Source organism: Electrophorus electricus, chromosome 4 (assembly GCF_041902795.1).
Source record: "Electrophorus electricus isolate QZ-2024a chromosome 4, ASM4190279v1, whole genome shotgun sequence".
Classification (NCBI taxonomy): domain Eukaryota; kingdom Metazoa; phylum Chordata; class Actinopteri; order Gymnotiformes; family Gymnotidae; genus Electrophorus; species Electrophorus electricus.
The window spans coordinates 34,033,500-34,060,843 of NC_137500.1; the positions used below are offsets into that span (position 1 = coordinate 34,033,500).

Sequence of the window (27,344 nt, forward strand, 5' to 3'; positions counted from 1 at the left end):
GTTAATGTTTTGTGCTTTCTTGGTTAAGATCAAAAATCTAAATTATTTGATTGTTATATAAAACCAGGGACAGAATTTGAACCACATATTAGTTGACAGCAAGTAGGTGTGAATATGTATCCATTAAAGTGTTTCAATTTCTTAAAATGTTAAGATTTGACAAAAGGTTCATGCAAGGAAAAGTTCATGCTGAAACAGTTCTTCAAAGCCAGCATGCAGAGAAAACAGGGAGAACCTGGAAGGCTCAGTGGCACCTCACACCAGCAATGGGACGCAAATAATCACCACAACACAAGCAACACCAAGGCTTTGCTTTTGCATCCATTGTTGGGTGAGTTAAAATACAAAACAACAGTACAAAAAAAGAAAAAGAAAATAATTTGTTTATGGACAATGGGGGTCAAAGGAAGGTATGAACTTAAATAAATAAATCTAGATGAGGGACAAAGAAAGCAGGGGAGGTGGTATAATTGTCAACTTAGTTTATCTAATTTCTAATTTGCTGTTTAGGGTTTAGAGAATAATTAAATCAGATTTGTCTGTGTTCTAAGATATTGTATAATCCAATGAACACAAATACATCCTATTCTTTTGCTTCTACAGGTTATTATAATCCAGAGGACAGGTGTGGGTGTGACAGTATGACCATGAAATATGTACAAACATTGCATGAATTTTTATGGTGAGATCTGCACCACTTACTTTGAAGCAGAGCATTTACCTAAAATCCTTACAAAACTATAACATTCAGCTGCAATGCAGTCAGCAGTGCTGTACAGTCATTGAACCTCTGCTGCTACATTATGTAACACTGATCTGGCACACATTTACTGGCTGGCCATTTTAAAGGCCAGGACATTAATGAATAATGGCAATAATGACTACATAATGGCAGTGCCCTGTGCCTGCCATCTCTAGGAACAAGCCATTAAGATTACCTCAGCTTCAGACAGGAACAGGACTAGCCCGCCATCATCAATTCACTTCCGTGCATGGTCCATGCAGTCCATTGACAGAACATCAAACGAATGGACAGGTGAAAAGTGAGATCACAAGCACAGGGATGGAGAACAAAAATTAATAGATGAGAGCGAGAGGGAAGCTACAGTGCTTAGATCTAAATACCAGACTGCACAGAAATACCAGACTGTAATATCAGAAGCACTGAATGTGAATGTTCTGTGATGAATTTGGGACAGTTTCCTAATGAATTATTATTTGTGGGCAGATGGCTGGTAAATTATATTTGATTTAAATGAGAGCTGTCTACTGGAGTTTGGGACATATCTTTGGGGAGTGAGGGCCTGTTGAGTGGTGTTGGGTGCAGTTATCCCTCGCTCCAAGATGGCTGTGAGTGCCAAAGAAGACTGACTAAACCAGAAGATATATTCAAAGCCCCTCTGACTTGTTTTATGTGCATTGTGTGCTAGCCAACTGATGAAGCCAACATCATAGCAAATCACCACAAAACCAAAAAAACTTGTTCATGACGAGTTTTCCACTTTCTTAACAGCACTTTAGACATTATGCAAGTATGATATTTGTGTCAAAGTGAGGGTCAGAAAAAAACAAAACAAAAAAAACTGTTGTTAAACAAAACGGGGCTTTGGACTTGGTGCTTGTTCCAGTGAGTCATTGTTTTAGTTTACTGAATCTCTAGCTGTGAGTGAGTCATGACTAATTGTACCAGTTTTGGCAATTCCTGCAGCTCTCTCGTTGTGGGCTGAACTGAACCCCATCCAAACACGGAGAGCCCACTCACAGTGGCTACTGTCAGCCCTGCTGTGATATAATGGGCCTCAGAGAGGCGCTATTCCCCGCTCTGAGAGTGAGGTGAGAGAGATTACACCTCAGGCTCTGCTCTGCTTCCTCAGCACACACACACATGCCATGTTCGAGCGAGGGTCTCCTGTGGCACCAGAACTGGAATGGAGGGATGTTTATGGATTTGATGGGAGTTATTTTTTTATTGGTTTGATCTGTTTATGCTGTGGACTGTGTCTGCTGGGGTTGGTATGTTTTTTATTATTTGAGCTTGGGAATGTTTTTACTTACAGAGGAATAGAAAAAGTCCTTCCTCTATAGAGGCTGAACGTGCTACCACAGTAATCGCTAGCTAAAGACACACTTTCCTCGGACCCCCAAACTGGCCGGGACAGATTGGCGCGTGATGCCCGGATCAGCGGCTCCACCCCAAGATGTCTGATCTGGGTGGCCGTCGGCTCCCGGCCGGTGGCTTGCCTGGCGGGCTGTGGCCCTGGTGCTCTTGATCCCAGGGACAGTGCCTCTCTCTCGACCACTGTGTTTTCACCAGATGCCCAGTGGCCGCTCGCATCTGGTGTCACGTCTATCATCCTCTCACCTGCAGAAGCGTGAAAAAGGCAGAGGTATGACGATTTAGCAAGCAAAAATCACACAATGCTAAGTCTAAAAGAAGTCCAAGTCTTCTGATGGAATCAGTAAAAACTGGATAACAGATTCTTGATTATAATCTTCATCGGTGAACTATCTTGGCCACTACACAGGTTGGGAGAGGGGTGACAGAAATCCACAGCTATACAAGAATACACATGGACCAAATATTCCCATGTCTTATTGAGATAATTCTTTGGATAACTGAAGCTTATTGCTGTTGGACTGTTGTCTAATGTCTCTGACAGCACTCACAGTGGAAAGTGTGAGTCTATCATATCTGTCTATCATGTACAAAGGCATCTAATATAATTGACATTGAAGACTAAGTGAAAGATTTAGTTCCATGAGATGATTAAAATGTCTTTCAAATAGGTTCTCTAATTGTAGCCTTTCATACGGTGGTAAAATCTAAAAGTCTCAAGACACACATGGTAAAATAAAGCTTGTGCTTATCCTCTTTTATGAATCATTTTTAGATGGAAATGATTCTGTAGTATTAGGATCTGTTGTGTTATGCAATCTGCAAAATCTGCATAAATTACATGTATGCCGAGTAAGGTAAAGAGGAGAAGAAGGTGATGGCTATTAGTGTGACGCTTCCAGCAGCACTGTGGCAGTCATGGTGACCTCATCATTATCAGAGCATGCTTGACGCTGGTGGGCACATGAAACTTGGTGAAATGCAGGTGAAACAGGAGGCAAAATAAACAGCAAACATCCATCAGCTTCACTGAGGCTTGCTCCACCCACCCATCCCCAGGCAGGCTTCCTAACCCATCAAATCAATCGGATATGCACTTCTTCACACAAAGCCATGTGCTCTTCCATATCCTTAACATGTTTATTCTTTTGATTTATCTATTTGCCTCTGGATTGTGGACATTGATTTTCTAGACAGGTTTCAGAGGTTTTCATAGCAGTGGGTGGTGAGGAAACAATGCATCTTTCATTGCTCAGTACAGAGTTTATGGATGGGAAGTAATCTTGCAGTGAAATAACCACAATGGTGAATGCTCCGCTGATCACGGGCTAATCTTGACAATGAAGACTTCAGAAAACATTAAAGAGAAGGCTCAGATAGCTAACTTGTTTCTTTATTTGCACTGCTGTTTCTTCATTTTAATTACCTACATGTTCGATTTAGAAATACTGTTTTCTTTTTTTTTCAGCCATTCTCTGATGTAAGAAATGGAAATATCGTGCCCCCTTGTGAGGATATCCCAGATCTACTCCAACCCCAACTATCCTGCATCCACTTGAACATCTTTGTCATAATGCGTAATGACAGCAAGCAAAGGTGGCAATTGCTCAAACACGAATAAACTTCTCAGAAACATTGCCTATCTTCTGGCAAGAATACATTTGCTAGAATCAACAGCATAAAGATCTTTGAGATCAATCATGTGAACATGCTAGGATTTAAGCAAAAAACTGGCACCACTTTTTCTAGCTATGAGGTTCTGTACAAATCTGCACTATAAAAAAATATATCACAGTACATCACTTTCATGTTTAAAATGTATAGAAAATATATAGAAACATTTTTGTTTATTTTTCTGAGGGCTATTACTTGCATTTAGCAGCAGATGGACTGATAGCAAAATATCCAGATTCTTTAATAGAAATTGTACCTTATAGGTGCACAGTTGGAGTCAGACACCTGTTGTCATACATAATTTGTGTTAGCCACCCTCTAACCTTTTTTATGGTGGAGGGTGTCAATAATAATATAAAAAGAAGTAGAACAAAATGATATCATTTGCAAAAATGTCAGGTTCACAAAGTAAAATAAAGGGTGGACATGAAGGAAAACTCAAATATGTCCTGGTCTAAAATATAAGACAAAGATGTCAAAGTTAAGAAGACCTATTAAGGCAGATAAATTAGGTCAGTGGGGCACATATCAGGGAAACAAAAACAAAACTTAACCAAGTCTCATTTATGTGTTACATTGTTAGAGTCAAAAATATCTGTCCAGTCTCTAATTGTTCTGGGGGATGGCTTTGTTAATCCTTGCTGCTGAACACTATGTTTTTAAATTCTCTGAACCACATGTCCGCATCGTCAACCATGATTTAAGAATAGATTATTTGTCAGCTGTTAAGGCTGTATATAATATTCTTAATTGAAATAGAGCACAATTAAGATGATAACCATCCTCTAACCTTTATTGATAGTAGGTTTCTGGACCAGTTGTTTATTAAATCACAGGTGTTGAGGGTGGCCAACAAATTGTGCAAACCCTCAGATTACCTAGTCTGTAACTGTAGACTTATAAAATGCACATATAAAATACATATCTACTAAAGTGGCCTGTGACTGTATACCCAAGACATGTCTTGTTAATAAAATGACTGGTGAGTGTCAGATCTGAAGAGACATTCACATCTAAATCGGCTACAGTTTTTAAGGATCAAGATCACTGTATTGAGCAGTAGAGGGACAGAAATCCTAATCAAGTGAGGAAATAATTTAGGCATTTTGTTTTCTTGTACAAAAGCTATTATTTGTTTGGCTCAGACGTAATCCATCAACAAGTCAAAATGACAAAATTAATTTAATTTACTGGTGCATAATACTTAAAACAGTCACACTAACCACAGAACTGCGCATAGCAAAAATAAACAAAAGTGATTTTCTCTCACCAGGTGAAAATAAAACTAAAAACCCTGAAGATCCCACCCCAAATATACAAGTCATTCATGTCTGTGCATATTGCTCGTAAATGGAGTGGGTACCGGGCTGGCTGTGGTAGGCTGTGGAGGAACCATAGCGAGGACGAGGATATGCTGGATTAGTGGGGAGAGGGTGACTACCTGCAGGAACATGCCGGGAGGTCTCGTCTGGAGCGCCTCTGACGCCTTCTTTGGTTTCCATCTGAGGATCGCCTGCTTCGTCCTCTGTGGTTTCAGAGTCTGTGGGCGGGAAGCAAGGCCGTCAGGCTGAAACCAAAGCCCTACCACAGTGACGGAATGGCAGCAGCTGAGATGGAGAATAGCTCAAACACAGAGAGTGACTTAGGCAGGTAAACAAGACTAATGCGTTGCATTACTACCAAGAAATCTCAGGTACAAATTACATATTTTTGGATTAGCAAGTGATAAAAAAAAATGTCTAAATGTGAGAAGGAGGAGAAGAACAGGTGACCTCTCACTGGGCACAGAGTAATGTAATGACAGCAGAAGATGCACAGAGGTGGGTGAGGGATGGGATGGAGAAGTTATAAAAGAAGAAAGCTGCAATAAATCAAAGCCAGAAATATCCATTACCATAACTCTGTTTCCTACATGAGCGAAATACTTCGCTTCCATAGTGGCAGAGGGGAGAGGAAAACAAGAAAGCACCGTTACTATAGAAACCAATCTTACCCCGAGTCGACTAGTCACACAACCCCATCAATTGGTAGAAAGTTCTGAGCAGGCATCCACTACAACCCCACCCTCACCTGCCCAACAGTGCTATCAGTGAGGTCAGTGATGACACTCAGGGGCCTTTGAATAACCAGTACAGTGAGGGTCTGTGTTTTGTCCATCTTTGCTTTCCACTGTGCATTAGAGGAAAGGTGCAGAAGAATGTCTCACCAGTGGATAGAGGTTTTCATTTGTTAATAAAGTGCAAAATATAATTATCAGTTAAAGTTATTCAAAAACAGGACAGCACTTTTCTAAGAGTAAATGTTAGACACTTTTAATTTTATTATCCTCTCAATAAAGTTAAATAATAATAACTATATTAATAATATAGCTTGTAAAAGAAGAAATAAAAGTATGCACTCCTAATATATACTTTTGAACTATATATTATATTGTGAACTGTACATACTGAACTCTTGTTCATGTTATAGGTGATCATGATCATTGTAGAGCCAAACATGATAAATGGTTTTAAGAGTGAACAAAAAAATAGAACACCCTTTATTAATGTGTCTCTGTCCCTGTTAAGTTATTTAACATTTTACACTTTGATATGGAGACAAATACTTCTTTTTTCACTTGAAATGAAAGCATCTCTGCTCATAAAGTACATGTACTTTAGCAGAATAAACTGTGTTCATGCAAAATAATCATTATACGTTATTAATGCAGAAATTATTTTGGCTCACATTCATCAAGTAAATTGAGGTATTGTCAGTTCCCTCTTAATTAGACCCTTTTCAGAAAGCTGCCAAATAATTTCAGTAAATTGGCTTTGCATGACTACCTGTACTTTTTCTCACTCACACACAAACTCACCCGACATCAACATTAATAATAAAATAAAGAAAATGAGCTAAATGAAATATGGTAATACCGTTAAACCAAAAACACATTTATTATTAATATTTAAAACATCAATCATGCCTTTCAACAGTTCATAAGACCACATCAACACAGTCTGGTCAGCAATAAGATTAAGGATGCCAGGGAATTTGTATATATTGCTGTGAGTAGCATGGACTGCTTTTGATTCTGACTGAGGACTGATTTGCAAACATTAAGGCACATTAAGTCTAAATTAGCTAAGTACCTAATAAGAATATGAATATTATCTTTATTAGCATACTTTAATAATAATGTCTTAACAATTGTGTAGGTTGTGGCAGAACAGAACAGGAGACAGTGAAGCAAGATATTGGTGTAATAGTAAAATAAGTCTGTTCTCTTCAGTCTGCTCTAGTCTCCATGACCTCTTCTAGACACAAGGGCCAGATACTCAAATGACAGTCGTCTTTCCCTTCTGTCTCTGGTTAGAAACATGGTGAATAAGGGATCATCTGTAGAAATGTCGATATATTACTGTTGTTCAAACAACAAAATCATTAAATGTGTGCTTATTAGATTTCAAGGACATGAGAGCCAGATATGTGAGGGAGGGAGAAAAGTAGATCTGAATGCTGCACTAAATTAAACATATTTTTTCCTAATCTGCTTGTTCTAAAGTCCTTCTTGAATTCAAACAAATGTATTGCATACAGGCCAAATGATACACGAAATATCAATAAAAAAAGAGAAAGAAGTGATTTATGAACACTTTTATAAACATTTATAAACAGAATAATACAGAAATTTGAATGTTACAACTTAAATGCATCCTTAGTCTTAAGCACAGACCACACACTATAATGGCTGACAGACTTTAAGAGTGTGATTGTAAAATCTCTTTTGTAATAACCTGTTATCTATAAAACCAAACACACCATGGGTGAACCGGCCGAATGTTCGGTTAGAGTGCCCAGTTTTCTGAAATAGAGAGAAAGAGCATATCAGTGTATGTACATAGTTCACTAACAGAATGAATATAATCATGCAAAACAAGTTTACACTTCACTCACAGAGCACACACACACACACACACACACACACACACACACACACACACACACGCACGCACGCACGCACGCACGCACGCACGCACGCACGCACGCTCTCTGGTCACTGCTGCCAGTCGAGAAGAGTGAGAATGAAAATGAGAAAACATCCCTGTTACTATAGCTACAGCTAACATTTCCTTTCAACCTGGTGGCCCCATGTGCCGGTTTTTTTGGGTTTCTGTCTTTGTTCTGATAGCCTAGATTAAAATCTGAAACTAGGTGAAATTGGTATCCTTTTTTAAGGATACCATTTCCTGAACTTCATTGCTTACAAGTTTGGAACATACCCTCTGTACACTCTCTGCTACTACTTATGTTGCAAAATATTCTGAACAGACAGTATAATCTACACTCAAAATATTAGAGCCCACAGAAGATGGAGAGATTGCACAGGTCCCAGGTGGAATTCCAGAGCTTCTGGCCGAATCTGGACAACTACTGCTGATATTTTGTGGGATGGAGCAACGGTAGTTACTGACAGAGTAATGGGGTTGGGTGATGGGAGGCTCTGTAACTGTCACTGTGATGGGAGGCTCCGTCACCCCCATAAATCTAAATAATCAGATTCTGATCTATGTAAATGTGCTTAGCTTTATTTTCCATCTGATCCTGTCTGGGTGCAAGGTCCAAGCACAGGTACATGCATCATGGCATTGCATTTATTTAGCTTATTTACTACTGTTTATTTCACCTTCGCAATTCCAGGATAGTAAATGAGGTAACACTGGGGCTGCAACAAAGACCGGACCCAGAGTGAATGGATGCTTCTGGGTGCTCCCAGTTTATTAGTTACAGGCAAAGATGCACTCCCAATGGCTGGGGCATCAAAGATCTCCACGCTGCTCCTATCAACAAGGTGATCCTAACAGCACTACCCTTAGGTGACATGTATCACTAAGACAGAGACTTGTGGGTGGAGCTATAGGGCTGGCTTGTGTGCAAAAGTAGAGGAAGGAGCCAGAGGAAATCAGGAGTTGTGGAGGAACCTAAACACAGATGAGACACCTCCACTAAACAACCTTCAACACACACCCACAGAAAAAGTCAACTGTTCACAACAATAGAACCTTAGATTATATGAGTGTATGCATACGGCCTGTTTGTGGTTATTGGGAGGTGTCCAAATTTTCACCCTTATTCATGCTTGTTCACTTGGCTTTTGTCCCTGACCAAAAACCTACAGTCCACAGTAGGTGCCTGGAAGAAGCAAAGACCAGTTACAGCCTGATACAGTCCCATCAGCTGAACTAGGCTGAGTCTGCTTCCATCCCACCATTTAAGGGCTTTTAAAAACCTCTGAATATTTCATGCACAGAGTAAGACTCATGTAGATATTATGCCAGTTAATTTGTCATTAACCCCCACATTTGGAATCTTTACAACAAATAAAAAACAAGTAGCACTCAAGAGAGCAACTGGTAGCATTAATATATGAGAGAGGCAATCTTCTGGTTCCTCTATTAGTGCACTCTGAGAATGACATGCCATATACAGTAGGAATGGCAAGTGGTGGTGAGTCAGATTATTGTCATATAAAGAGTGCAATTACAGAAGCCCCTTTTAGACATTTTCCATGATGGAAATTGAGCACCGCTGGTTTGGTTTTTCTCTGCCTCTGAATTATTTAACCTCAAAACTCAGTTTCAGGATGCTACTGTTGCATAAAATAGTCAAACATTTAGCTAGCCTAATTGAGCATCTAAATTAGCACTTTACAAACACTATTTTAACTTCAATTTGTGTGCAAATCAAGTTTCGATGCATGAGACCATGCATACAGTTTTATAAGGAACATCTGCTCCTGAAAAAAAGAAAAATAAGTGTGTTGAAGGACGCGTTTATTTTGAATAGAATTTTCACAATGCACTTAAACCTTTTGAACTGTCAGTTTAATTAGGGTCAATGTGTAGCAGTAATTTAATCATAACCAGTCAATGTATAGATATTTCTGACTGGCCCACCATTTGTCCATGGGACTATAGGCCACACTTTTCCGTAACTTGGAAACTGAATACTTGCCTAGATCAATGTGCTTATGTTGGGAGAAATGGTGGGGGTGAAGCTTCGGACGTTGGTATGATGTCAGTAACCTGCCTCTGTTTTGTGGAATGCTGCAACTGCCCCTTTGTCCCAGGATATTCTAAAACCTGCGGTTATTACGGAACAAAGAAGCTTCTGCTACGTTTTCTGAGCTGACAGTCGTCTAGTGAGTTCAGCCAAAGATGTACTGCCAGGCTCGATTTCTAGCTGGCCACCCAGAGAGGATCACCAGCCACCATCTGTGCCATGCTGAACAGAGCCGTGCTCACACTTTTTGCATCAGGCTTGAGTAAATAGGTCATGGTCACCCTGCACTGCTGACATTCAGTCACACGGCTAAATTGAGGAAAGTAGTGCAAGAAAAAAGAGAAAAAATAAGTAGCCTTTGCTATTTATTTGTTCCTGCCTCACAAAAGCCATTTCAAAAAACAACGTGAACTACACCCATTGGGGTAGGAAGGGGCCCAACTACAATGAATGCACAGAAAATCAACGTATAAATAGGCTGTGATCCAAATAAATTGTGTGAAGGTAATTGGCTTTGGACTGAAGCTGGTAAATCAATGGGCAGAGTGGCATTGGGTTTAAAATGGTTCGATTTAATAGATTTTCCTAATCATCATATATAACTGTTATATAACATCATTATATAACTATTATATATTAAATGATATATAACATATATAATAGAAAACCTTTTCTACTAGGGCTGTGATTCCCAACATGATCATTACTAATATAATGAACTAACCAATGCTCCTTGCTCTCCAAGATGTTTCTTAGGCAATAACACTTTTGGGGAACCAAGATCAGATCAGTCAGCACCTTGGAGAGCTCTAATAACAGTTCACATCAAAGCCATTCCTAGTGGATAAACAAAATCCTCTGTGGACAGTAGGTGTAGCAACTTTGATGAATCATCATGGCCTCTGATCACTTGTTAATTAATTCTGTCACCAGTTCTGCCCAGATGAGAGGCACAATGGGCCCCTAGTCTGGCTCTGGCTGCCCGATCTCTGGTTTAACTTGGCTTTTATCGGCCCTGGGTGAGTGGGCTTTCATTCTCACGCCATCCAACTCTCATTGCACACAGCTGCCACGCAGAAAGTGAATCACTTCACACCTTGAAGAACACAGCCCCCACAGTACCCCAGTGTGTTTGTTCGTTGTAGTTGAGGCTGGGTATTCATATCACACCGGACCATTCCTTGCAATAATGTGCAGATATTATTTGGACATTATCTTTTCCGGAGATTGATCAGGTTTATGGTTTTATAAGAAGATTAACAGACCAAAAATGTCAATAGCGATTAAATCAGGGAGATGTAATACCAAATACCTAACCCATCTTTGACACAGGAAAACCTAGATGGATAATATTATAGCCATCCTTTACTCCATCAAGTGTGATATTAAGAATATGTATCCTAACTTTGTAGTTTAAAAGCTATTAACTTTCTAGTTTAAAAGCTGTTAATGATTTGGCTCTATAGAGATTCTTCTCCGCGGCATCTCATCCTTCTCCACCTGTATGCTACCATCTGCAGACCAAAGATCCAATTATCCCTCCCTTTCACTCATCCTCCTTTCCTCTCCCTTGCTCCCTTCTCCACATGCACATTTTTTTTTTCTTTCTTGCACTAATTTGTATCAGCCTAGAGATGGAAAAAGGGGTACATTTCACGTTCGCACCTCTTCTCACCTGTGAAACGTCAGTGACATTCTCAGCAAGAGCTGCTCATGAAGAAAACCTCTGCCTTTCAGTTCTGGCCAATGACAAAGTGGCTTTATTTGATTCTATCATTTGTTTTTCTATAGGATACTTTGTGGGGGGGTTGCTGCTCACTCTCTCATCCCTTCATCACAACTGTGATCTAACACATGAGTGTAAAGAAGAGCCTTGCTAGATCATTCCATAACTAAACAAAAGCCCTATTAAAAGACCTACATATTTACATACCAGTGATGGTGCACTGATACAGCAAAAATAAAATGAACAAATGTTTATGCGAAGATAAATAACTATTCTCAGTGAGCTCATACCCAACAAATGAAACTGATGAGCAGATTGCAATGAGCAGATTACCTTCTTCATTAGAGCTGATAGGTTCAAACATGATTCAAACCTTGATAAAAAAAAAAACCCATTTAAATCAGCATTATAAGGGATAATGGGATTGCTGCTACAAGCAATTTTGCTTTATTACTTTTGGACCCGTCATAGCCTACATGCTGGTTTGCCATATGTTTTCTTCTCTCTGTGGTGGGGCTCTGTCTAAAACTGCAGAGCATGACATATTTCATGCTTATTCATTAAGATGAACAAATTCAGTTTATTGTTCATGTAATAGAAAACAAAAAAATGCACTGGAAATGAAAATAATTCTCTATGTACCACAGGATGTTTCAGTCATTGATTATGAATTTTACATAAGATTTTATTTTTTATACCTAATAGCATTACTATCAGCAAGAGAACCTTGTGGTTGATTGTACAGGGTTAATGGTATTGCCCCATGTGTGAGGAGCTGCGACCCAGTCAAGATCCAGTAAACAAGAGGAAAAAGACAACACGAACAAGTGCATTCACATCCAGTGTTGTGACCATGGCTATGCAGGCGCCGAATTGTGCTTGCTTTGTTTACAGTAGAAGGGTGGGGCACATCAGTCAGGCTCCCAGTAAGGGAAGCAGAAACTGGGACAAGCCTTACGCAGACCAGACAGACAGACACACACACACACACACACACACACACACACACACACACACACACACACACACACACACACAGGTCAAACTCTGACAATTAGACACTTCTAAGTAGGTGAGCAGGTAATGGAGAAGTCTGAAGGGGTGAAGCGTGCAGGACTGACCTGGAAGCGTTTCTTGGACCAAATTTTCTTCATGGTTTGTAGTAATCCTGGTCTTCTCCTGTATTTGGGGGAGAGTGGGATGACTGTGGCAACCGGGTTGTCTGAGACTGGGGGATTCACGGTTGAACCTGGCGTTGACCCGACTGCATTGATAAAAACTGACCACGATCCAGTGCTGATCCAAGAATGTCACTCAGGGAATAAAGAAGTTCCTCAGCTGGTAGACATGAAAGTCACTCACCATGAAAATTGTTGCGGGAGAAAAACCATCTTGTAAAAAGAGTTAAGACTCTTTCCTCCGAACTTGCCCAGCTTGACTCCTTCAGTAAAAACCTGAACAGCAAAACTGCACAACAGAATCTTCCACCTCAAGCTGCAAGTCTGGCTACTGAGATGAAGAGATGAGTGTTCTTAAGGAACGCATAGCAGATGGTGCTCCCTGTTTCCCTTGGTGCTCTTTAGAGCATCGGTGTTTTGGAGTCTCACTCAGCCATGCTGTCAAAGCTCAGCCATCAGCACAGATAACTGACAAGCCGAGAGCAGCCAGAGAGGAAGGATGTATAAGCAGCTCAAGGGGTGGGGGAAGTACGCGCACACAATAGCAGCTCTGGCAGCATCACAGTGAGTGAGAGAGAAAGAGAGAGAGATGGAGGGGGGGGCATAAATACAAGAGAGAGAAGGGGGTGGGAGCGGAGAATGCCAGAGAAGGACCGAAGCAAAGGGAGAGAGAGAGCGGGAGAGAAAAAGAGAGAGAGAGAGAGAGAGAGAAAGAGAGAGAGACAGACAGAGTGCATACATGCAAACCTACCCACCTACCCCTCTACAGAAAGAGAAAGGACTGAGTAGAGAATGCCAGAGAAAGAAAGAGAAGGGGACTCATACCTACAAGCCCTTGTGTAAAAGAGGTGGACAGAGAGAGAATGTGTGTGTGTGTGTGTGTGTGTGAGGGGTGTGTCTGTGTGTGTGTGTGTGTGTGTGTGTGTGTGTGTGTGTGTGTGTGAGGGGTGTGTGTGTGTGGATGAGTCAGCCCTAAAGAGAGCATCACCAAAGGATGCAGACTGGTAAAGCCTTTTTCATGTCTTTTTTCCCCACTATCCTTCCTCCCCCGATTTTTTCTCTGTTTGCGTGTGTTGGTCAGGTTGGTCAGCTGAGCAGTGGATTCCTCACCCACTACCCTAATGTGATATAGACAGGAGTGATGGAGTGATGGTCCATCAAATAAGCATTTTGACACTACTCAAACATCATGCACTGTTTAATGTTTCCTTACAAAAAACACCTCACAAATCTTATTATCTAATATTATTTGCTTATTACTTATCAAGAAAACTCACATGACAGAAAAACACACATTAGGAATAAAACAAACAAATTACAAAAAAATAAGGTTCTCTTCTTTTCCTAATCAGATGTTACCCTGAAGCCGTATATATAAATATCTGCCTGTGTGTGAGAGAGCAAGAGCAAGACAGAGAGTGATAGCTCACACGTTGAAAAGCACTTTCATCCATTCTCATCAAATGTCTAATTATGACCTCGCTGTACAGACTGTCTTCCAGCACTTACTCTGCCATCTTCATGTCATGAACATCTGAAACATTATGCAAACCAGGAGAAAATTCAAATAAGGCACAAAGGTCCGGTATCATTCAGTAGCATGAAAATATGCAAGATGAATATCACAGAATATTTTATCAAACCTGTCGGTGATATTAATATATGCCTGTGATAGGGATACATCTCTAAATATATCTGAATAGTAGGCAAAGTTATGACATCGACGTCAGCAAGCAGAAACAATCATGGGACTTCTCAGATAAGGCTGTTTTCTTGTCACTATTTATTTTTACCTCAAAAGATGAACCTTACCTAATTCTCAACACAATTCTCCACAGACACATTGACTATTTTTTCCCTTAGTGCCAGACAGAAACAGTTTCACTGTTGTAGCCGCTGTGTTGCAGCTGTGTTGTTCTGGCGCCTCTCCATCTTAGACTGGCTTCTATACATGCTCCTTCACAGTGTGTGAAAACGCACATTGGCGAGTGTGTGAAAACGCACATGACCGCCCAGCTCTGCCATGTGGTCTAGTGCCATACTTCCCAAGCCGGTCCTAGAGGAACCCCAGGCAATCCATATGCTTTCTGTATCCCTGGAACACTGAACACCCGACTGAGTTGCGAAAGCTGGGATAGTGCTAACATGTCGACCACCTGAGGGTCCTCGCAAACTGGGTCGGGAAACATTGGTCTAGCAGACAGCCTTTACAGACAGGGTGCGAGAGAAGACCAGACAAGAGCAGTGCAGTGTGACTGTGAAAACCCCAGACATAGATGGTGCATGGTAGCACTGCACTAGCTTAGTTCGCTTAGTTCCACTCAGTCCTCAAGGGCCACAAATAGTCCCCTTCATTCCAGATCCAATCACAGACAAACCATATGAACACGAGACTACCTGACGCAGGTGCACAGGATGCAAATGGGTACTGGCATGGCTACTCTAAGGACAAGGCTACCTGTGTGGTATTAACAGGATTCCTACCTCATTAGCTGACCTCTGCTCATCTTAGCACCTCTGCCCCTCACAGTCATTCTCTCTCTCTCTCTCTCTGACAGACAGGGATCAATAATTTGGCCGTCAGCGCAGGTTCCCCATCTCACTGTTGCCTGGCGCTCATCGATCAGACCCAGGTGCAATCACAGCCCTCGACTTTATCTCAATCATGAGCGGGACCTCTGGGGCTGACATGGGCATTTGTGTGTCACACACCTGTCACACAGTTTTACCAGGAAGGTGCATGCAGAATGCTAAAATGCCCAATCTGGATCACCTCAGTCAATCCTGTCACCTTTCCTCCTTTAGAGATTCCTCCTTTAGAGATTAACCAATGTTCCCAAGGTGATGGGAGGATAGATGAACATAGCCATGTACTAATAAATTCATTTTACAGCAGATAATAGCTTTCTAGATGTATTACTGAGTTTTTGTGTAGTTTATACTGAACTTCTCAGAAATGACATGTAATTCAGAATGTATGTCTCTCACTCTAATGGACACACAGAACAATATGGTGGAAAAGGATGACAGAAGATTACTTGGACAACCATTAAAGCCTGTTCTTGACTGCAAAAATAGTTCCTTCCACATCATGGAGCTTTTACCCTCCTGGGATGGAGGTGTTGATGTACTGGGGGTGGGGGCCTGTAGAATAACTGCAGTTTGGCTGTGGAAGGAAAAAAAGAATAAAAATAAGTGAAATGTAGGTCTAATGAATCTGCAAACGAAACAGAAAAACAGGACTATGCAGTGGAGAACAGAGGGAGTCAAGCGAGAAAGAAAGACAGAAGCTAAATAGCAGTGGGACTGTCTGAGAGGCCAGTTTGTTTGGAGGGTGACTCATTTCTTTAGCACAAGGATCACTTTCTGAGCAAAATGCTAAGTCCTCTGTCGGCAGCTCCGATCAGCTGCCAGCACCCTCCTAATCCGGGTGTCTGAGGTGCCCAGACACACTGAGAGATGCGTGGAGGATTAAGGGCAGAGGTCCTTAAAGCAGTGGAGGGGAAGGGAATGCCATCCACCAGCGGCTGTGCACTCCAGGCAGGCAGGCAGGGAGCGGCTGCCGGGCCCTGCTTCATGCCTCTGTGCACTGACAACAGCAGGGTCCCATCGCCTTGCCCTGGGGAGCCAGCAGAAAAAGTGGGGCAATCATAGTAGAGCTACAAGCATGGAGCAATAACCAAAAAGGCTCCGTTTAACAAGGGTAAGGAACATAAATCAGAGTGCTGACACATTTGTGGTATGTGTGTGTCTGTATGTTGTGGCTGAGAGAGAGTGTAAAAAAAAAAGAGAGTGAGCATGTGACTCAGTATCGCTCTGAGTGTGAGAAAGAGACTCGCTGTGTGTGTGCGCACAGTTGCATGTGTGACTCAGTGTTGGCTGCATGGTGAGTGGGCAAGGAGGCTTTGCATTAAACCAACTCGAGCTCAGTGGGTGTCTGCTCCAGGCTGGTGTAAGAGTGGCAAAAGGGTCTGTGGATAAGCAAAGCCAGCCATGCCATGCATCCCAGCAACCTCTTCACTTCACTCCACTAACACATACATCCACACCCAAGCACAGTCCCAGTATACACATCTCAGTATAGCATAAAGATTTTCCTCTCCATACTCACATGAGGGTCTTGCTAAGCTACTCCGGCCTCTTCCCTGCACACGCCTCCTCACCTGCAGACAACTCCTCTACACCCCCCACTCCATCAACTCCACTCTCAGTGCACCCTAAGCAAAAAAATATTGGAGCAAATCGGGTTTCTGGCCAGAAAGACCCATGGAAAGGATGAAGGAGGCTGCAGGCAGATGAGGGAGCTGGCAGGGAATGCTGGCACTACAGGCCAAAGGCCAGCTCAGAGACATCACCAGGATATGGGCCCTGCCTCCACCACCACTTCCTCACATCAGCTTAGTGCCCCTCATCAGGGCAAGTGATGATTTGGGGGCAAGACAGGCTAGACAGAAACTACAGTCTAGTTTGAGAATGGCGTGTTTTGTACTTATGGCTTTTGTGTGATCATAATTGTGTGCGTCATAATTTTAGTTTCTGGGCAATCCAGACTCATTGCATCATTGAGCTCTCAGCAGCCCTAATTAATTCAAAGTAATTTGACGTGGGAAGCTCACGTGGGACTGCAGAAGTGTCATCTCCCAGCACACGTAGCCAGCGTAACACTCCAGCATGTGTTTCTCCCTGCGCACTGAGCGCTGCCGTGATTGGTATGTCACTAAATGACACCTCCAGCTGTGCCCCTCACCCTCGGAGGTGCGCCGTCACCCTCCTCCGACGCGCTCGCTCCATTTTGCTTCCCGCCCTTCCTCGTCTGCCGGCTGCAAGCAATTCACTCGTCCTTTTTCATCAGCCACATTCTGCCCCCTTCCATTTTCCAAACCACTCAAAAGGACCTCATTTTTTTTTTATTCCTTTAATCTCCTTGCTTTGTTTCTTTCTTTCTCTCTCTCTCTATCGCGTGCACACACACACACACAGCTGGCATGTGATTCTGCCATTTCCTTTGACCGTGTGGTGTCAAAGATTCTGCAGTTGGACAATACTGCTGTTCCAGCCCTCTCTCTACCACACACATTAATCTGACTTCTCTGCTAATGTGAAAATAGGAAACAGTTCAGTTTTACAGTTTGGTGGTTCTGAGCTTGGTGGTCCAAGTTGCCACAAACATGAAATTCCACACATTTCCCATAGTGAACTGGATACATGTGCATTGTAAGCATGTCTAAACCTGTTCGTACACTGTTCGTACCTTCCTGCAGAGATCAGCTCATACTGAACAGGATGGCGTTCCTCTGAGTCTTCAGGACTATCTGAGCTCTGGAAAATGGTGCTTTGGATAAACATTCTAGACCAGAAGCTCAAGAAAGACTGATGCCCTCTGATTTGTTTACTCTCAACTGCCATTACTGATTCAGGAGCTGATTTTCATATGCATTTGTTTCCTCTCCATCTCTGTTGATGTATATAAATTGAATATGGCAAACTAATGTATCTTAGCTTAAAGAAACATCTTGATTTAAAATCATCCCAGTGGCAGATTTGTACATAGAGACTTAATGCTGCACATTGCTCGCAGCACATGTAACCTTCTGGTCGGCCTCTCCCCCAGATCTGAAATATGATGACACTGAGAAGTGTGGGCCTGGCTGGCTCACTGGCCGGTTTAATGCAGTGAAAGTGAGCTTTTAAAAGCCTTATCTTGTGCTGAGAGAGCAACTGGCTGCTCCCTGTCTTTCTCTGAGTCTCGTCAGGGCTCTGGCACAGTGGCTGACAAAATGGTGCAGCGATAATGTAATTAGGCTGAGGAATTCCAGCCCGCTTTACCGCCCCATCTTCACCAGAACTTAGCTGTTTTTGTCTGCTTACTTACACTCATGGGTGTGCAAATACATGTACATAGATTAATGCTTTACCACTCATTCTCCCCCTAGGTCCTTATATGAGGGTCTGGAGGTTTTTCTGCTTGGGTTGTGAGGCATCTTAGGGATCCCCCTATAGTCAAGCCCTCTCTTTCAGAAGTTGTTTCAGAACTGTTAACTGTGGCATCTTTGCTAAAAAAGAAACCAAACTTAAAGGTATGGGCCTGATCTTGCCTAAAAATAAGAAGTCATCCAAGCAGCAGGAGCATACATCTCACTCTGTTCCAAACCTGCTCCATCACCTCCTCCAGCACCCCACAGGCTAGCTCAGCAGATACCACTTACATTTAGTTTAGGCACACAGCAGCTTCCATAATGCACTGTTAGGAATATTGTGCATCAGTATTGCTAATATACAAAAGGTAGGTCATGCATCACTGATCTGGGCATGATTATGGTTCAGCATAGAATGACAGCCATCTGCACAGTGTCAGGTGAGTTCAAGGCTCTGACAGAACAATACTAAAAGTAAAATGGTGGGATAAATTAGAAAATAGACTTGATCCAAAGATGTATTTAGATAGGAAAGGGCATGTATGGGACTGTGGTACCCAAGAAATGATATATTATCTGGCAGACTGTTTATTTTTATGTTTACATAACATATTAGAATACTAATACAGTAAAACACTAATGCAAAAAAGCAGTAATATCATAAATGGTACCTTATTAAGTTATTTAAAACCTTGTGAGATAGATAGCAGGAGGCTGATTCATCTTTACAAGGTTTGACTTTCAAAAAATCCCCTTCATCATCATGGAAATAAAAATGTGCTTCAGCATAATAAATGCTTGAAACACTTAACACAGTTAAGAGCCAGATGGGCAGAACAGAAGTTTGCTCTTGTCATAACTGAAGTTGGGTGAGAAGAGAACAAAAAACAGCCAAGACAAAATAAAACAAAAGAATGGGGAAGAACCATGGGACTTCCTTCTGAAGCAAATAAACATTTAATGCCCTGTTTTAAACTCTCTCTCTCTCCCTCTCCCTCTCCCCCTCTCCCTCTCTCTCTCTCTCTCTCCTAATCAGGACATGCATTGGGTATGGATGTTGCCTTGGCAACTTGGCCTCCAATCAGTACTGTATGTGGATAGGTAAAACTTGGCCCCTAGAAGCACATCACAATAAATGGCAATGTGTCATAACGAAATAATCCAATGGTATAATGGAGGATTTCAAAACAGACAAGAACCAAAAATAGTTGTATAGTACCAAACCATTGCTGCAGCATTTGACAGTTGTAGTGTTTGGGAAATGTATCAAAAACTGGCCAGTCATCTTTTCCAGTTATGGTGCCAGCAAACAGAGATGCATTCCAAACAGAATGCAGTCAACAATTTAATCAGTGCTGGAGAATTACCTGAAGTGGAGGTCCAGAATATAAACTTATTTTCACCACTGGACTAAATGCCTTTTTCCAGGGCATAATGGCATTAATAGGTGAACCTTAGAAAATTCAACCCACTAAAAGGAGGAATCGTCCATATTGGGCCCTCTGGTTACTAGCCATTAGCCCTAACCACAGGAATTCAGAAAGTACTGAGTTATAAGTCTAGCCTCTACTGAAACCAGGATCTGCCTTTATAAGTTTGTGAGTCTTCCCTGTTTTGTGGGTAGAGTTGTGTGGCTGGAGATGGAGTGATGCTGTTTGCAGGGCTTGGGCAGCTGATACTGCTGAATGGGAGGGGGTGTTGCTACTGCGTGGTGTGTGACTAGATCAAATGAGGAATCATCTGTAGCACATGACTTCACTGGTGGTCTTTATGCAAGATGGCGTAGGAGATGGTCTCTGCACGCACACACACACACACACACGCTCACACACACATGCTCACACACACACACACACAAACCTGTTTACTTGCATGCTGAATGGCAGCAACAACTGCAGCTCCATTAGGGGAAGTCCCTCTCTCCCTGTGCCCCTGCACACATATATGCAGGACATAGTGAGGATGAAAGACGCTAGGTGAGATAACCTTACAAGTCACGTGGCACATGGAAACTATGACAAACGAAACCCAAAGGAATCAGATCTTTGTTCAGCATTCCATCACGTCAGCCTGATTTGACCTGGACACAATGCCAGCACCTGTCCTCCTTCAGTTCTTCAGCTCGGTCTGGCAGGCCTCATCTGCTTGCAACACTGCAGTTCTCAGATCTATCAATAGGGGGTGCAGCTGAATAGCACCTACGTCATCATCACCCTGCCTGAAGGCCACCCGCAGCCAACACCCTGCATTACTGAAGCTTTTACAGGATCACAGCCATGCAGTGAACCTCAGCTGAACGGCACCAAAGCACAGAGGGCATAGTAAGACAACAGAGAGAACATTGATCACACTGTCTTAAATTAAGCTGTTCCTGCTTACAGCGCTTTGTACAAGGTTTTAGAGTAATGGATGTCTTTGCAGATGAAAGAGAGCAACAGTCATATCAAACATAAACCACCTGTGTTCATCTGGTCAGATCAAACACATTTACTACTATCTAAATTATTATCTATCATCAGGTCATTGAAGATCAATATTCAATTAAATAGGACCATCAAAGAGATTCTGTATATGGTAACCAACTCTCTAACACTATGCAGGTTACTGTTGTATAGCCACTTGTGGGCAGTGGTGGCACAGTGGTTAAGGTACTTGACTTGTAATTGAAAGGTTGCTGGTTCAAGACCTTCCACTGCCAAGCTGTGACTGTTGGGTGCCTGAGCAAGGCCCTTAATCCTCAATGGCTCAAGTTGTAAGTCACTTTGGATAAAAGCATCGGCTAAATGTATCCTTCATCTTTGGTAAAGAAGACTGGTGCATTGTGGGATAGCCCTCTAGCTCTGTATCTGCTGTTCCTAAGATCCTGGAGTAGCATTCATTTCAGAAGGACTGAATCAAATGCAGCTACCCATATGAATGTTTGCTGGCTTAGTGGAAATTATTTCATTTGTGAGGACTGACTACTAACCTAACTGTAAATCCCCAATGAGGTCATGACAGGAAGGCTAACCCTAATCTTACATGTGAACCTAACTATGACTTTCACATTCATTTGGTTTTAGTAAAAACAAAAAACAAACATTTTTTCTAAAGGAGAATCAGAATTCTACCAGTTTGCTTTTCCACCTACAGTTAGACCTGAAGAAAATATATAGATAGTAATAGATGGAAATACACACAATAAGTACACTGAAGAAAGAAGTGGATATTCTCATATATTAAAAAATGTCATTAATTGAAATATTTTACAATGATTTGATGTATTGACTCCGAAGCATTGAAATATTTCTACTTCCAGGATGAGAAAAAAAAATCAACAGCTGTAAAGCAATACAGCAAAAGTAGATCACTAGTTGATAACTTTAGTTTTTGTCTTGTTTTATAAAACAATTTGAGGCCCACATTTGTGTCAACATAATTCTTAGAAATGTTCAAAAGTCTTGCAAATTGGGATTATCAAAGCTGCAGTCTGGACAGCTGTCATCAAAAACTGTCTTGATTTTTCTTCCTTTTTCTCCCCTTTTCCAACCATGAAGCTCTTCTACACACCAACAGCTTCAACAAACTATATATGGATTTTATATGAAGCATCTCCAAGTATGAGACTGCTCAAAGTACACCACTGCTCTTGAGCATCCAAAAAGTGATAAAACTGATACTCCAGCATGGGGCAATTGCATACAAGAAATATTGTATGCCACCACTTCTGGATTGGAAAAGCATGTGTGTTCCCAAAGCCATTGTGAGTGATGAGGGAGGTTCTAATATGCTATGCAAAAATGTAATACAGTATAAGGGAAACAGTAACCCTTCATCAAAGCATAGGGTATTTTCCCATTTACTGAGTCTCTGCATGCACAGCAGCGTCTCATGAGTGACATGCTTAAAGTCTGATTGACGGACAGATTGACTGGAGAGGCTACAGCTCTGTGCATTCAAGCTCAGTGTAAGTAATACTACAACATACAGTGAGAATAAACAAATATATAAATAAAAATACAAAAGAAAAGTAACACCAACAGCTGAATCAATTCTAGCACCAGATTATCATCACAGAGGTCACCGATTAAAATGTTCACAAGTCACCTATTCAATATTTGCACATGGATATATCAACTTCAGCAGCTCCAGGCCCACGTGAATTAGCAATGGCCTTTACCCATAAGGCCAAAGTCAGAAGGATAGTAGCACCCATGGAGTGTTCAATCTGTTTATTAGTTAAATTCAGACCTTGCAGCACTGGCAACAAAAGTACAGTCACCGCATGACTGATACTTCACAATCTGCTTCTTAAGCTTCTAACTGAACGAGACTACCAAAGAGAGAGAGAGAGAAAATAATGGGAGTGAAGCCTACTTTTATTGTTTGGGTCTTTGGTGTAGAGAATACATGTGCCATCACCATCAACTCATATCAAAGGCATTCTTCTCTTCACCTCTCGCTGTTTCCGGGTAGAGTCATATGCCATAATGCAAATCAGGAATGAACACCGTCATGTCCTGCAATCACAAGGACTACCTGATTACGTCTCTCTCTTCACCTGTAGCATTTCCTGCCTCTCCAGGCCATGCCGGTGTTTCTGCTGTTCTGAGGCCCTGGATCTCTCCTGCTCTAGTGAATCAAACCATCTCTTTCTGGGTCCGTATCATACACCCTCCACATACTAACACATTTTGCACTGAACCACTTGGTAGATGCAACTTTACAACAAAGCCAAAGCATCTGTTGCACATATCCCATGGCAGTTGTACGTTCCATATCAGTTTGCAGTTAAGCAGTACAGCACAGACACCTTCAGATGAGCTCCACTCTTTACTAATCTGACTAAAATGTTACATGGATCCTTACTAAGAAAAGCACTATGATCAATGACTACGTAGGGTCCATGTTTTGGGGGCAGTATCCTAAGAACAAAACTGGTAGTGCCAAGGTAATGGGTCCTCATCCATTGACAGAGCCCCCGCTGAGTGTGCACCGTGGTCATCAGGTCTGACGTGACTCAGGTCGACCTGCTAGTATGTTTTCCTGGTTTAAACAGCAATAATTTAGGCCTGACTATTCTCCCCACAACCAAATTTAGACACACAACAGAGAAACTGTCCAGATACTACTGTTCTGAAAGGAAAGAGGTAGCGAGCCTTTTTGCCTGAGAAAAGCACAAAGCCGTAGAGGCTAGTCTGCGACGCGCTGTCAGGATCACAGCCGCCACTCATTTGGTCTACACGCAAAATGCCAGTGAAGCGCGGACGAAGCACGCAGTAAGCAAGTTGCTTTTAAGGAAATTAAACTCCGGGGGAACTGCCATTAAAGCGTTAATATAAGCGAATTCATAGATTGGGAAATCTAGCAGGGGCGAGGAAGACGAGCACACGAGAAATCTCGCTTGCTTCCACTTCCTGATCGGAAAGGCGCGTGTGTTCCCATAGTCATTCTGCGTGACGGCGGGCACGTGTCAACAGAAACAGAAACAGTGCTACAGGGACATGACAGCATTCTTACACCGCTACAAGCATGTCATATTTTCCTTTTTATTGATTGTTTATTAATAAGTGAAATAGGGCAGCTTCTCGCGAGCGACACGCTTAAATACTGATTTACAAAGATTGACTGGACGCGTTACAGCTGCGTGCGTAAGGAGCTCATTCACCGGGGACTTTACTGCATCAGTGCGAGTGCTTGTGTTTTGTTGTTACCGGAGTAGCAGATTACTCATGAGTCTATGAACCTATGCTTCTTTCGATCGAGTTCTTTCTCGGCTTTTGAAATGCGGGAAAATTGTAATTTTATCGTTTGTTCCTCCATGAATGACTGGCTGTCGTGCAAAGGAAGTGAGCAAGCAGTGGTAGAGGAATGGGATATAGAGGAACAGACCAAATTTTTTTGGCCACATATATAGCAACGGACAGAAGAATCTTAGTATGTATAAGACTGTGATTGTGATTGTGCAAAGTCTGGCTGAGAAAAAATGAGTGTCATGGAAAACGATTCTAGTCATAGCTGTATAGCCCTACTATTTATATTTAGATAATGAATAAATGCAGGCCTGTTGTTTATCCTCCTACTCCCAAGAAGTGAGCTTTGATGTAATCCCAGCTTCAAAACCTCATCACTTATTTAGGCAAAGCTTGATGAAGCTTTGTTTCCCTGGGGCAGAAATTCAAATCCTGTAACTTTAACCAAAGTTGCATCATACGGAAATGAAGGCTGTTGTGTGTTTTTATATCATATTGATATGAAATATAAATTACACTGAAAAAAGGATTCCCCAATTTAACCCCATTTATTTTCTTTTTTTTTTGTTACACAGTAGTACAAAAAAAAAATAAAATAAAAAGAGGATGGAAAGTTAAATGACCAAAGACAAACTACTCCCTCAACCTCTCAGCAAAAACAAGTTTTCTTCCAGTGAGAGTGGGGCACGTCAGTGTCAAGCTCAGAAACAGATGGTAGATACCTCTTAAATTGTACTGAGATCGAAACCTTCTTCCAGCCATTATAATGTGCATTCATACTTTCTATATATTGCAAGATGGCCAACTTAAAAACCCCCTACAAGACCAGTTCCTGTAAACAACACACAGAAAAATGCATTTCCCAGACGGAGCATATAATCACACATCTACACATCCTACACACTGCTTATACATTATTCCAGTCAGCCTGCTCTGGGATTCTGAATGGCACCATAAAGCTCTTAGGATGTACACTGCAGTGTGGTGCAGTGGCTGTACATGAAAACGTTAATCAAACAATAAAGAAGAAACAACATGGCTATATCATGTGTATATGTAGTGTACTTGACTTGTAATCGGAAGGTTGTCGGTTCAAGCCCCACCACCTACAAGTTGCCACTGTTGCGCCCATGAGCAATGCCCTTAACCCTCAGTTGCTCAAGTTGTATTCAGTTATAATTGTAAGTCGCTTTGGATAAAAGCATCAGCTAAATGCTGTAAATGTAAATATCACGCTCATATTACCCTCCAGGACTAGCTGATAACTCTTACAAAGTGTAGCAGGACTTTGTCAGCATTGGCACTGACTGAGATAGGAGACACACTGTCCTCTGCATCTCCAAAAGTTCCTTTTTGCAACTAGACCCAGTTCAGTTCTGGCTAAGTGTAATCCCAGCCAAAGTGCACTTTAACTGTGCTATATGACAAATCCATAAGAGAAAAAGGACCTTTTTAGGATAATGTCAAACCCTAAATCTAGAAAATGAACAATTTAGTTGTTAAAGAGGTTGAGTTGATAAAGATTACTATGTAACAGCATAATCATGTACCCACTGATGGTTATCCTAAATACCAAAAAACACTCCTTCAGAATATTTAAGAATTCATATAGTCTGTAAGTATGTCACCATAGTATGAGTTAGCATACATGTGCAGCCAGGGGCACCATGTTACCACTGTACAGAGTGCAGTTTAAATCAGCCAAGACTCTCAGACAGCTTTATTTCTAAGCATGGTAGTGTTTTTTTAAAAACCCACTTGTGCTGACAGAAGGTTTTATGGTGAAGTATGCGCAAAACCCTTCTCTGGTCACTCATTCAGAGTGGAAATGGTTGGATAAGGTCTAGTCTGAACCCTCACGTCAAGGGACTATATATAGGTGTGATGTCTTGTGAAACTGGAGAGCCAGTGGGCCATTAACATCACAAAAATTTGAGACCTGGCAGATTCCAGGGACAGAAATAACCTAGTTGGGGGGGGGACAGAGATGGGGAAAGGGAAGAGAGGAAAGTGTGATATAGCAAATATATTGTGGAGGATATTAAAAACAGGAAGAGATTGAAATCATAGTTGTGCCACAAAGTGGCAATGAAAGAGAATAAGAGTTAACTGAAGTGGCAGAGAAAGAGAGAAGGGGAAAGAGAGAGCTACAGCTGTGAGTGACAAGACAGGTGCAAGGCTTTGGAGCTGGGCAGACTGGCCAAGGCCGGTCTGCCTTTTAGCAAAGACCTTCCCACTGTAGAAACACTACTATGCATGTTACATTATGGAGACCAAACAGGACTTCGCATGGCACTTAAACAATCGCTGGTGATCATGTGTGACTCAACACCCCTGTTCCATGAGTTCTTTTCCCTGAACACTTACAACACAAATAAAAACAGTGATGTATAACTGACCAGATTCATGGTAGAAAGTGGAAAAAAAAAGAAAACATGTCAGGTGTGATTTTACCACACATTGTTAATGAAGGTAAAGTGTGACGAGGTGAAAAAACTAGCTCTCCTTGAACTGGCATTGACTCCAAGAAACCTGGTCCCAGAGCACCCCATGATACACGGCTCTTCTGCTGACGGTTTGACGATGAAGATATGGGCATCAGGCTTTCAACCCAGAAAGACAAGAAATGAAAACAAGACCCACAGAAAATTGGCAATTCAATTCACATTTACCAATTACCAATCACAATCTAGTGTTATCTAATGATGAACTGGACAATTTATTAGCCATAACGTCTTTTACATGTTTCACTATCGACAATAAGGAAAGTAACCACTGACATGCAAGTCTGACACCTAACCCCTTGCTTTAACCCATGCAGCAATGGCTGCAGATTTACATGTGAAACCAGCAGTTGCAGCAGTATTAAACCAGAGGGCCTTCTGGATCAGCGCTCAAGTGAACCCAGCCTGGTGTATTTCAGCCACCCGACACATAGCAGAGCAGTGTGTGTGTTGCTGT

At 41.8% G+C, this 27,344-nt stretch overlaps 1 protein-coding gene across 12 annotated transcripts in view; it reads right to left on the reverse strand.

Moving 5' to 3' along the window:
• Positions 1-27,344, reverse strand: part of spegb (striated muscle enriched protein kinase b) — a 71,401-nt gene that overhangs the window by 41,224 nt on the left and 2,833 nt on the right. For 4 of the 12 annotated variants that reach the window (XM_027005670.3, XM_027005664.3, XM_027005663.3 and 1 more), the window contains exons 2-3: positions 5,232-5,330; positions 2,242-2,362 (exon numbers count right to left, since the gene is read on the reverse strand). In XM_027005670.3, the coding sequence (XP_026861471.2) occupies positions 2,242-2,362; positions 5,232-5,292 (182 nt within the window). In that variant the 5' untranslated portion in view covers positions 5,293-5,330. Of the gene's footprint in view, positions 1-938; positions 2,057-2,241; positions 2,363-5,231; positions 5,331-5,684; positions 5,720-7,566; positions 7,635-12,679; positions 13,685-20,511; positions 20,584-27,344 lie in introns of those variants that run through there. The other 8 variants (XM_081713414.1, XM_081713412.1, XM_027005668.3 and 5 more) reach the window with 8 other exon arrangements.